At 34.7% G+C, this 13,763-nt stretch overlaps 1 protein-coding gene across 6 annotated transcripts in view; it reads left to right on the top strand.

Moving 5' to 3' along the window:
- The window catches only part of TBC1D19 (TBC1 domain family member 19), a 165,998-nt gene that overhangs the window by 81,434 nt on the left and 70,801 nt on the right, over positions 1 to 13,763 (top strand). For all 6 annotated transcript variants that reach the window (XR_014311089.1, XR_014311090.1, XR_014311091.1 and 3 more), the window contains one exon: positions 1,486 to 1,598. Coding sequence is in view for 3 of the 6 variants with exons in the window: in XM_082728405.1 (XP_082584531.1) it covers positions 1,486 to 1,598 (113 nt within the window). In the remaining 3 variants the exon portion in view is untranslated. The remainder of the gene's footprint in view (positions 1 to 1,485; positions 1,599 to 13,763) is intronic.

Below are 13,763 nucleotides of genomic sequence, written 5' to 3'. Positions count from 1 at the left end.
CAGACCTAATAGCTGGTATTTCCATTAAAGATAATAAAAATGAAAATGAAAGCAGGATAATGTATTAATTTTGTATACTTGGCTGCTTACAAATAGTTTTTGGCCTTCTTAAATGTTATCAGATCCTTTATTTTTTACCTCTTTTTATTTAAATCTCTGTTTTCTGTTGTTTTTGACAGGTAGCTAAGAAATCATCTAATAGATATCTTACATCCTATATAAGTCCTTTTTTTATTATGTTCAATTAGCCAACATATAATATATCATTGGTTTCTGACGGAGTATTCAACAATTCATTAGTTGCATATAATACCCAGTGCTCATCACCTTTATAATTCTTAACCATAATACTTCAAATCCCATACTACTTCCAAATACTAGAGCATCCATGACTTAGAGAATATGCATAAGAAATTTGAGTTTTTGTAAATATGACTTTACTTGATCATGGAATCCAAAGATTAACTATGTATGTGCATATATACAATGGAGTATTAAGCCTCCATCAGAAAGGATGAATACCCAAATTCTGTATCAACATGGATGGGACTTGAGGAGATTATGCTGAGTGAAATAAGTCAAGCAGAGATAGTCAAGTATCATATGGTTTCACTTACTTGTGGAGCATAAGGAATAACACAGAAGACATTGGGTAAAGGAGAGAAGTGAGTTGGGGGAAATCGGAAGGGGAGACAAACCATGAGAGACTGCGGACTTTGAGAAACAGACTGAGGGTTTTGGAGGGGAGGAGTGTGGGGAGTGGGGAGGGCCTGATGGTGAGTATTGTAAAGGGCACGTATTGCATGGAATACATAAACAATGAATTCTGGAACACTGAAAAAATAAATTTTTTTAAAAAATGAAGACAATCATTTATTCTTCTTCTACCCACTTAAGCCTCCATGTTGCATCACCACGTTGGGAGGGAGACAAACCATAAGTGACTCTTAATCTCACAAAACAAACTGAGGGTTTCTGGGGGGAGGGGGTTTGGGAGAAGGGGGTGGGATTATGGACATTGGGGAGGGTGTGTGATTTGGTGAGTGCTGTGAAGTGTGTAAACCTGGTGTTTCACAGACCTGTACCCCTGGGGATAAAAATATATGTTTATAAAAAATAAAAAATAATAAAAAAAAAATTAAAAAAAAAATGAAGACAATCAGAGCACCCACCAATAAATAAATAAATAAATAAATAAATAAATAAATATGTGAGCTATGGTTAAAGCAAAGTGATTTCCAGATACCTATATTAAAAACTTTTACCAGATTAGGTAAGAGGTGGGGGAATTTAAATCTTGACATGTATAGGGCTGTAAACAGGGCCACATCAAAATTCAGAGAGTAAAAGAAGGTTGTCAAGACATGATGTAATGTTAGATATAAAGATGAAATGTTAACTTCATCAAAGATTTTTAATTAAGGATTTCAGTGTAATTTCTTAAATTATGAATTTTCTAATGAGATTTTTTTATACTTTTGACAGTTCTAGCAGAACAAGACAGTGCTGCTGCTCAACAGTATATCAGACAAGGAAGCCCCACAGCACTGAGAGCAGAATTATGGGCTCTCATTTTGAATATTTCCAGTCAACCAGAGGTAAGAAGAAAAAGGATGGGCCAAACTTGAGCTATTAATATTTATTTTTCAGTGACCAGTTATTCAAAATAGAAATACTTTTGTTTTCTTTTTTCTCTACCATGTTTTCTTAGTCTAATGTATTCACTCCCCTTTTTTTTATTTTCAAAATCACTGTAGTTTTGAGTTCTAAGAAAAGATTAACAGAATTTAATCACTGTGTGTTTAACATAGAAGTTTTTGTTATTGATAATTAGTTGTATACTTTAAACTTAAAGCTACAAAAACCAGTAAATGAAATTGTAAGAAATGGAGTCCTCCAGTAGAGGTCAGTGAAGATCTGGTAGAACTGTGTTGTTAGACTAAGGAGAAATAAAGAAGGACCACCCAGTACATGTAAATGAGCCCTTTCTCCCTACTGTTACTTTTGAAAGATTACTATTTTTATGGTTCTAAAAAGTGATATATTATATAGGAATATTATTTTTCTAAGTATAGGAACATTTTATTTTAGGAAATAATATGAAGAGAAATCATCAACAGACTGCTAATAGATTCAATAAGGAAAAATTATACAAGATATTAATTCCTTTTGAAAAAAAATATTTTTCTTTTTCTTTTTTTTTTACTTTAAGCCCATTGATCAAATAATCCATCTACTTAAAGATTTTAATAAATAGCAAACTAATACTTCCCTAGCCTAGGCCTTAAAAACATGGGTTTTGGAATATATGGACCAGGTTTCAACTCCTAGCATACTCAACTTATTTGAAATGAGCCATTGAGCAAGTTAAATTTCTTGAAACTTCAACTTACCCACACTTATATATAAGAAATAATATTTATATCATAGAGTGGTGGTGGTTAAAGGAAATGATGTATGTTAGTCTTTTAACACAGTGTCTGACACAAATAATGACCGTTAATGATAGTAATAAAATAATACTTACATGTTGCATTTATTTTGTTACAACTAATTATAATTTATAATAATACAGTTAAAAATTTAAATATTATTAATATTATAAAAGCTACACCTCTGACTTTTGCAAATTATATATATACTTGTGCGCTTGTGTGTATATGTGTCTTTTAAATCTCCCTTCATGAACAGCACTGGCAAAAATTATTCTCTTTCTTTTTGAAAGAGTAAACATTGTAATTTATTTCAGAGAAATTTTGAAATAAGAAATGATACTGCTGATCTTTTGTGGTGACACTAGAAGTAACAGTTTACAGAATAGATGTTGAGTATGTATTGGGCATTTTTTGTGAGTGTATCAACACTTGGAGAGAAGATGGTAATTCTTGTTCTTATCTAACGGTGTAGATGAACTCCCATGTTCCCTAATCAGGAGCTACAGTAATAAAATCTGTCACTCCAGAGGAACAAATTGCTGCTATTTATAAACAAATTTAGAATTTTTCCAGAAGCATCACACTAGAATAAAAGTAGTAATCCTAGATAATGATTGTTTATTATAATATACAAAGGCAGTTTTTACACTTGAGTTTTGGAGCTAATGGTCATCCTAATTTTTAAATGCAAAATGGTAAGTTTGTAAATAGAAAGTAATATTATCAGAAAAACAGTTTTGATTTTATTGAATAAAATACTTTCCTTCACTTACACTTGTTTTCAGCTGTAAAAGTATGACCTCAACAAACTGGAACAAACAGTTCCAAAATAATGGTTGTAGGTAATACATTAGAGGGTGAAGGCGGGGAAAGAGGGGGAGAATGGTTGCTTCTTTTTTTTTTTTTTTTTTTTTTTTAAGATTTTATTTATTTATTTATTTATTTATTTGACAGAGAGAGAGATCATAAGTAGGCAGAGAGGCAGGCAGAGAGAGGAGAGGAGGAAGCAGGCTCCCTGCTGAGCAGAGAGCCCGATGCGGGACTCGATCCCAGGACCCTGAGATCATGACCTGAGCCAAAGGCAGTGGCTTAACCCCCTGAGCCACCCAGGTGCCCAGAATGGTTGCTTCTTAATAAGAATACTGATTCAGAACTTTTTGTTCAGTTGCTTTTCAATCACTTAAAATAAGCTACACATACAAATGCATCATAATTAAGGAGTTAGATAAGTGGAATATTTCACATTTCACACCCATAAGGATATTTTTAAAAATCTTATCTCAACAGAAAGACTGTATATAATGGTTTAAGTTCCTAATAATTAATTTCACTAGAACATTACTAATTTTGATTGTTTCTCTTATCAAGAAAACATGTGATGTGTTTAAAAGGATTGCTTTTATATGTTTTCTTTTATGCAAATCTCTAGGTATATATAAAAATATATTTAATAAACATTATTCAGATTTTAAACTTTTTGCTTAATTTCAATTTGCTAATTAAAGAATGCAGAAAATTTTTCTATACTTTGCTCTAGGTACTCCCTTACTGATGAAATAGCCAGGACTACTATTAATATTTAACATTTTCTTTAGTGAGTTCATAAAGTTCCCCACAACCTTACACAAGTCCACAACAACTCCTGAGCTTTCTAGATTTTCCTCGTCAGCTCAATTAATCTTCACAGTGCCTGTTTCTGACCTTTACTCTCCTCAACACTTCTTTTTAGAGTCTTAGCAAAACACCTCACCTTCTCCTACCCAGAGAAAATAGAAATCATCCTAAGAAACTCATTCAGATTTCTTCTACCAAACCTGTAGACTTAATTGCATTCGCACCTGTTCATGCCTCCTCTACTTTTGTAGCTAACCCTTCTGGAAAAAAAAAGTCTATGATGGTGGCATCTACTTCCTTAAAATCATCAATTGCTCAGTCTGCCATAGTCCTGGCATACACCCCACTACATGACTATAACCACACTAGCTAAAGTCACCAAGAAACAGTGGACACATTTTTAGTCTTTACGTTTACTGCATTTAATACTCTTGCCTACTCTGCCCTTGAAATATTCTTGGTCTCTAATTTACTTTGCCCTGTTGTCTTAGTTCTTCAATTTCTTGTTCCCCTTTTTTCCGTTCCCCTTTGAGTTCCTTTTTTTAGACCTTAAGGGCTTGTATTTTTAAGAATTCCATTTTGATCCTCTTTTCATTCTGTACATGTTTCTTGGAATGTCTCATTTACTCCCTAATGGCTTTGACTCTGTGTTCAACCAAGCTCTCTCATAAGCCTAAAACTTTTATTTCCAGTTGTCTACAGAACTCCAATATGTGGGGCTGCCTGGGTGGTTCAGTTGGTTAAGCATCTGCCTTTGGCTCAGGTCATGATCTCAGGGTCTTGGAATGGAGCCCTGAGTCAGGCTCCCTGCTCAGTGGGAAGTCTGCTTGCCCCTCTTCCTCTGCTCCTCCCCCTGCTTGTCTTCTCTCTCTCTGATAAATAAGTAAAATCTTAAAAACAAAACCAAAACAGAACAAACAAACAAAAACCCACCAATATGTGTTCGGAAAGTATGCTAGATTCATGATATCTAAAAGAAAAGGCACCATCTTTACCTCGATGTGTTTGTGGTCCTTCAAGAGATGCTCTATTGTTTCTCTCTGCACCAGGCCAAAAAAACCTACTCAGACTTTTGTCTGCTTGGAGACTCCTACTCATTTTCAAATACAGCTTATTCCATCCTCTTTTCTGAGAACCTTTTCTAACATTCTCTCCTCTCCCTTGCCTTCTCCCAGTTCCATCACCATTACAGTTAGATACTTGTTTCTCTTTTCATAACCAGGGCAGGAGCAAAGGCCTAAAGACAGAGGAAAATGTACCATACTTACTCTATTTGGCCGCCACTCTTTCTAAGTTGAGTGCCTGAGGACAGAGTTTTTTTTTCTCTCTTCACCATCTATGAATGTCAGTATCTTGTACTATGTCTACATGTTTAATGAACTATATAAAATGTTAGGAATGTTCTTTGAGGTCTTTCATTTCCTGAAAGTACATTTCCTTTTTTTCTTTAAAGAGGTAGTGTAAGTCTGCATAAAATACCAAACAATATATATACTAAACTTTAAATATTCTCTGATACTAAAAACTTGAGCTACTTTGTTTTTCAGAGATTACTTTTTATAATTATAATTTATTACTCTTAAATATCTATATTACTGGAGCTTATACAAAACAATCTTTAAGACTATTCTGTTCTATTATTGGTAATCATTGTAATTTATAAATGCTATCAATATAAAAATAATCCCTTAATCACCATCACATGTTATAATTTCAACTCTCCTACCCATGTTTTTCTTTCATTTTATATGGATAAATTACACTAAAGGTTATTGAAACCAAATACCATAGACTGGAATTAGGAAGACTAGTTCACTCACTAGCCAGTTCTATAATGTTGGCTAAGGCAATTAACTTGACCAGATCTCATTTTCTTAATGTGCAAATAAGACAAATAGACTAGATATTTCCAAGGTCCCTTCTAGGATTCAAATTGTCCAACATGTTTTTTTCTTCTATAATTAAAAGTCGATTTTGTTGGCACCATTACATGTCAAGAGTTATAGATGTTGAGTTATTCATAGCATTCTGAAGATGTATTTCTTTATGGAAGCATACTGTACTAAAATTAGAATTTTAAGGACTTTTATTAAAATATTTATTAGCTTTCTAGCATTGGTCATGAAGTGTGTTTATTATTAATTTATAATAAAAGGCATTACAAATACAATTACAAATTGCTATTTAGGATAGCAATTAAAATTAAATTCCCTGTGGGAATTTCTGAATTATAGGCAATAATAGACTTATGGATATATGTTTGCAGTATACATTTCTTAAAGAAATATTTTCTTTGATTTTACTTCACTTTTTTATGTTAATAAAAATGTAAACCCAGGATTTTAAAATAGCAAATTAAATAAACAATAATAAATTGAAATCACTCAGGGTGCCTGAGTGGCCCAGTTGGTTAAGCGTCCAACTCTTGGTTTCAGCTCAGGTTATGATCTCAAGGTTGTGAAATCAAGCCCTGTGTGGGGCTCTGCTCTCTGCAGAGAGTCTGCTTGACATCCTTTTCCTGCCCCTCCCTTATTTGTGCACGTGTGCGCTTTCTCTCTTCAAGATAAGTAAATAAATCCATAAAAAAGATAAAAATAAATTAAAAGCACTCAAATCACTCATACTAAAATTATTAAATTTTATGTTTTAGAGCAATTTTAGTTTCATAGAAAAACTGATAGGAAGGTACAGAGATCTCTCATATACCTGCCGTGCCCTACACATGCATCATCTCCCCAGCTGTCAACATCCCCCACAGAGTAGTACATTTGATACAATGGATGAACTTTTATACTGACATATCATAATCACCCAAAATCCAGTGTTCACCTTAGGGTTCATCTTGGTGTTGTACATTCTAAGGATTTGGACAAATGTATAATGACAAGATCTATGCTTATACTATCATACAGAGGATTTTCACTGCCTTAAAAATCCTCTGTGCTCCACCTATTCATCTCTTCCCCTTCAACATGCTAGCAGTTATCTTTTTACTGTTTACATAATTATGCCTTTCCCAGAATGTCACATAGTTGGAATCATATATTATGCAGCCTTTTCAGATTGGTTTCTTTCATATAGTAATATGCATTTAAAGTTCCTCCATGTCTTTTCATGACTTGATGGTTCATTTCTTTTTAATGCTGAATAATATTCCATTGTCTGAACATACCACAGTTTATCCATTAACCTACGGAAGGACATCTTGGTTGCTTTCAGCTTTTGGCAACTGTGAATAAAGCTGCTATAAACATGAGTGTGCAAGGTTTTATGTGGACATAAATTTTCAACTCCTTTGTGTAAAAACTAAGGAGAAAACTTGCTGGATTATATGGTAATAGAATATTTAGTCTTTTAAGAAACCACCAAATTGTCTTCCAAAGGGGCTGTACCATTCTGCACTGCAATCAGCAATGAACATGAGTTCCTCTTTCTCCATGTCCACCGCATTTGGTATTGTCAGTGTTCCAGGTGTGGGTCATTCCAGTAGATGTGTAGTGGTATTTTGTTGTTTTAATTTGCATTTCCCTGATGACATATGATGTGGAGCATCTTTTCATATGCTCGTTTGACATCTGTACATCTTCTTTGTTGAGATGTCTGTAAAGGTCTCTTTAGCCCATTTTTTAGTTTGTTTTTGTATTGTTGAGTTTTAAGAGTTCTTTGTATATTTTGGATAATGGTCCTTTATCAGTTGTATTTTTTTTTATTTTTTAAATTTATTTGACAGAGAGAGAAAGACAGTGAGAGGAGGAACACAAGCAAGGGGAGTGGGAGAGGGAGAAGCAGGCTTTCCGCCAAGCAGGGAACCCATTGTGAGGCTGGATTCCAGGATCCCGAGATTACACCCTGAGCCAAAGGGAGACACTTAATGACTGAGTCACACAAGCATCCCTATCAGATGTATCTTTTACAGATATTTTCTCCTGGTCTGTGTCTTGTTTTTTCATTCTCTTGACATTGTCTTCTGCAGAGCACAAGTGTTTAATTTTAAATGCAGCAAGCTTATCCATTTTCTTTTTATTAATCATGTCTTTGATATTATATAAAGACATCACCATACCTAAGTCATCTTGGTTTTCTCCTATGAGTTTGCACTTTACACTTAGGTCTGTAATCCATTTTGAGTTAATTTTTATGAAGGGTATAAAGTCTTTATCTAGATTAACATTTTTTTTATGTGGATGTCCACTTATTCCATCATTTTTTATAAAGATTGTTTTTTAGTTTTTTTCACTCCCTCATATTTTCTTTGCTCTTTCATCAAAGATCAGTTGACTATATTTATGTGGGTCTATTTCTGGAGTCTGTATTTTGTCCCATTGATTTATTATCTGTTCTTATGCCAAAACCATATTGCCTTGATTACTATAATTTTTTAAAATTATTTTTATTAGCATATAATGTATTATTTGCCCCAGGGGTATGGGTCTGTGAATCATCAGGCTTATACATTTTGATTACTATAGTTTTATAGTAAGTCTTGAAGTTCAGTAACATCAGTCCTCTAACTTTGTTGTTATTCAATATTGTATTGGTTATTCTGGGTCTTTCACCTCTTGAAATAGACTTTTAAAATCTTTTCCTTCTATTTTGATACTGTGTTGGCTATTTTGGGTTTTACCTCTTGATATAAACTTTAGAATCAGTTTGTTGATATCTATAAAATTACTTTCTGGGATTTTGATTGGGATTGCATTGAATCTATAAGTCAAGTTAGGAAGAATGCACATCTTAAATCTTGACAATATTGAACATAGACTATCTCTCCACTTATTCAATTTTTCTTTGATTTCATTCATCAGAATTTTGTGGTTTTGCTCATATAGCTCTTATACATATTTTGTTAGGTTTATATCTAAGTTGAAGTTATTCTTTGGGGACTTATGTATATGATATTGTGTTTTTTAATTTGAAATTCCCCTTTTTCATTGCTTGTGTATAGGAAGGTGATTGGCTTTTGTATATTAACCTTTTTATCTTGCAATCTTGCTATAATTTCTTGTTAGTTCCAGGTGGGTGTTTTTGTTAAATCTTTGGGATTTTCAACATAGACAGTCATATCATTTGCAAACAAAGACAGTTTTATTTCTTCATTGTCAATTTGTGTACCTTTTATTTCCTTTTCTTGTCTTATTGCACTAGCTAGAACCTACATCATGATATTGAAAATGGTGGTGAGAGGGGACACCCTTGCCTTATACTTAATTTTAAAAGGAAAACTTTGAGTTTCTCAGCATAAGGATTAACAGTAGCTATAAGTTTTTATAGGTATTCTTTATCAAGTTGAGGAAGTTCTGACTCTAATTTATGAGGGTTTTTATTATAAGTGGGTGCTGGATTTATCAAATGCTTTCCTTTATCTATTAATCATGTTATTTTTCTTTTTAATCCACTGATATGATAGATTACATTAATTGACTTTCAAATGTTGAACCAACTTTATAGACCCATGGTAAAGCCCAAGTGGTCATGGTGTGCAATTCTTTTTATACACTGTTGGATTCAGTTTTGCTAATATTTTGTTGAAGATTTTTTTTCTATGCCCATAAGTGATATTGGTGTGTTTTTCTTTTCTTATGTTGTTTTTGGTATTAGAGTAAGGCTGACCTTACAGAATGAGTTAAGAAGTATTCCCCAGCTTCTGTTTTCTGACAGAAATTGTAAAGGATTGGCAGAATTTCTTTCTTAAAATGTTTGGTAGTGAACCCCTCAGGGCTTAGTGTTGTCTGTTTTGGAACGTTATCCATTATTGAATCAATTACTTTTAACAGTTATAGACCTATTCAGATTGTCTATCTCTTTTTGTGTGAATTTTGGAAAATTGTGTACTTCATATAATTGGTCCATGTCACCTAGGTTATCAAATTTGTGGTTATACAGTTGTTTATAGTATTTATTTGAGAGAGAGAGAGAGCCCATTTATGCACACGTGTGAGTAGGAGAGGTGTAAAGAGGGAGAGGGGTAGAATCTCAAGCAGACTCCCCACTGAGCACAGAGCCCGACATGGGACTCAATCCCATGACTGTGAGATCGTGACCTGAGCTGAAACCAACAGTCTTGGATGTTTGCCTGACTGAGCCAACCAGGTGCCCCAGAACCAGTTTGGTTTTGACAATTTTTCTCTACTAACTTTTTGTCTTTAATTTCATTTATTTCTGCTCTAAATACTATGATTGCTTTTTACTACTTACTCTGAATTTAATTTGCTTTTCTTTTTCTAGTTTCCTAAGGTAGAAACCTAGATACTGATTTTAGATTTTTCTTGTTTTCTAATATATTCATTCAGTGCTTTTGTAAATTTATCTTTAAGCACTACTTTCAGTGCAGCCCACAAATTTTCTTAAGTTGTTTTCATTTTAGTTGAAAATATTAGTTGAAAATATTTTAAATTTTTCTTGAGAGTTCTTATTTTGACCCATGTGTATATATTGTTTAATGTTCAAGTATTCGGTCATTTTTCATTATCTTTCTGTTACTTTCTGTTACTGATTTCTAGTTTAATTCTGAGAGCAGATTATGTGATTTTCATTCTTTTAAATTTGTTAAGGATGCTTTATGACCCAGAATTGATCTGTCTTGATGAATGGTTCGTGTGAGCTTGAGAAGCATATGTATTGTGCTGTTGTTGGATGAAGTAATGTATAGATTTCCATTATATCCAATTAATGGCGTTGTATTCAGTTTTATCCTTTACTGATTTTTTTGCCTGCTGAATTTGTCTATGTCTGATAGAGAAGTCATAAAGTTTTATTTCAGTTGGAAATGTATGGTTTATTTAATAAATGTTGCTGATAATTAGCCATCTTCCTGAAAGAAAACATATGCTTATGAAAAAGAAGACTTTGCTTATGACATATAAAAATAAGTTTCAGGAAGACTATAAATATTCAAGTAAAAAACGGCAATTTTAGAAAAATATTTGTATAAATATGTGGTAGGATGCCTTACCTAAGGCAAGGAAGGAAATCCAAAGCCATAAGGAATTTTTAAAAAATTTGTCAATGTATACCATAAACAAGAATCAAACAACCCCCTTTTTTTTTTTTAAAGATTTTATTTATTTATTTGACAGAGAGAGAGATCACAAATAGGCAGAGAGACAGACAGAGAGAGAGAGATGAGGAGAAGCAGGCTCCCTGCTGAGCAGAGAGCCCAATGCGGGACTCGATCCCAGGCCCCTGGGATCATGACCTGAGCCGAAAGCAGAGGCTTAACCCACTGAGCCACCCAGGTGCCCCAAACAACCCCCTTTTTTTGAAGAAAAAGTATTTGTAATACAAATGACAAAGGGTTAATCCTCATTATAAATAGCCCCCCCAAAACATAACAAAATAAATATAATCTAATAGAAAAACAGGGAAATGTTATAAAAGGCCTACCTTTGAAGTATCAATTCATATGCTCAGTAAACATATGAGAGGATGTTCAACTTTATTGGCATTTGGGAAAGTGCAAATTAACACAACAGTTAAGACCTCATTTTTCGGGGCGCCTGGGTGGTTCAGTGGGTTAAGCCGCTGCCTTCGGCTCAGGTCATGATCTCAGGGTCCTGGGATCGAGTCCCGCATCGGGCTCTCTGCTCAGCAGGGAGCCTGCTTCCCCCTCTCTCTCTCTCTGCATGCCTCTATGCCTACTTGTGATCTCTTTCTGTCAAATAAATAAATAAAATCTTATAAAAAAAAAAAAAAAGACCTCATTTTTCACCTGGGTGATTCACCTGGTTGAGCTACTGCCTTTGGCTCAGATTGTGATCCTGGAGTCCTGGGATTGAATACCATGTCAGGCTTCCTGCTTAGTGGAGAATCTGATTCTCCTTGTGACCCTCCCCCCTCTCATGCTCTCTCTCTCTCTCTCTCTCAAATTCTCTCTCAAATAAATAAATAAAATCTTTAAAAAAAAATAAAAGAACTCATTTTCCATCTGTGAGAAAGTTAAAAGTGGTGAGGATATAGGTAAACTTTTGCTCTCATCTGTTGCTGGTGGGAATTTGAATTGATGATTTTTGGGAAATGAACAGGCAAACTGTAGTCCCGCTAAAGATATATATTTAACCTTCAGCCTATAACCCTTCCTTTGCCAGTATATCCCATACAAAAGCACATGTGAATAAGGATAGTTTTAATAGTGTTACTTGTAGTGACAAGCACTTCAGTATCCATCTATAAGAGAATGATTAAATAAATGGTGATCTGTCTATGGAATGGTGATCTGTCTATGGCACAGCTTTAAAAATATTGAAGTGTATATAGCTAATAAGAAGAAAGATAGATGTATATCTATTAACCTAGATGGATGATCTTTCTATATAGCTAATTTAGAGAAACTGAATAATGAGTACAGTGTGATACCAGTTTATGTTTAAAAAATGACAATCAAGCGATGCCAGGGTGGCACAGTGGGTTAAGACTCTGCCTTCGACTCGGGTCATGATCTCAGGGTCCTGGGATCAAGCCCCACATCAGGCTCCCTGATCAGCAGAAAGGCTGCTTCCCCCCCTCTCTCCACCTGCCTCTCTGCCTAGTTGTGACCTCTCTCTCTCTCTGTCAAATAAATAAATATAACCTTTTTGTTGTTGTTGTTTGTTTTTTGTTTTTTTTTTTAATTTTTTATTTTTTATAAACATATATTTTTATCCCCAGGGGTACAGGTATGTGAATCACCAGGTTTACACACTTCACAGCACTCACCAAAGCACATATCCTCCCCAGTGTCCATAAACCCACCCCCTTCTCCCAACCCCCTCCCCCCAGCAACCCTCAGTTTGTTTTGTGAGATTAAGAGTCACTTATGGTTTGTCTCCCTCCCATTCCCATCTTGTTTCATTTATTCTTCTCCAACCCACTTAAGCCCCAATGTTGCAGCACCACTTCCTCATATCAGGGAGATCATATGATAGTTGTCTTTCTCTGCTTGACTTATTTCGCTAAGCATGATACGCTCTAGTTCCATCCATGTTGTCGCAAATGGCAAGATTTCATTTCTTTTGATGGCTGCATAGTATTCCATTGTGTATATATACCACATCTTCTTGATCCATTCACCTGTTGATGGACATCTAGGTTCTTTCCATAGTTTGGCTATTGTGGACATTGCTGCTATAAACATTTGGGTGCACGTGCCCCTTTGGATCACTACGTTTGTATCTTTAGGGAAAATACCCAATAGTGCAATTGCTGGGTCATAGGGCAGTTCTATTTTCAACATTTTGAGGAACCTCCATGCTGTTTTCCAGAGTGGCTGCACCAGCTTGCATTCCCACCAACAGTGTAGGAGGGTTCCCCTTTCTCCGCATCCTCGCCAGCATCTGTCATTTCCTGACTTGTTGATTTTAGCCATTCTGACTGGTGTGAGGTGGTATCTCATTGTGGTTTTGATTTGTATTTCCCTGATGCCGAGTGATATGGAGCACTTTTTCATGTGTCTGTTGGCCATCTGGATGTCTTCTTTGCAGAAATGTCTGTTCATGTCCTCTGCCCATTTCTTGATTGGATTATTTGTTCTTTGGGTGTTGAGTTTGCTAAGTTCTTTATAGATTCTGGACACTAGTCCTTTATCTGATATGTCGTTTGCAAATATCTTCTCCCATTCTGTCAGTTGTCTTTTGATTTTGTTAACTGTTTCCTTTGCTGTGCAAAAGCTTTTGATCTTGATGAAATCCCAATAGTTCATTTCTGCCCTTGCTTCCTTTGCCTTTGGCGTTGTTCCTAGGA

This window comes from Mustela nivalis (genome assembly GCF_964662115.1).
Source record: "Mustela nivalis genome assembly, chromosome: 4".
NCBI classification, from domain to species: domain Eukaryota; kingdom Metazoa; phylum Chordata; class Mammalia; order Carnivora; family Mustelidae; genus Mustela; species Mustela nivalis.
The sequence above is the reverse complement of the archived record's forward strand: the minus strand, read 5'-3'. Positions and strand labels throughout refer to the sequence as shown.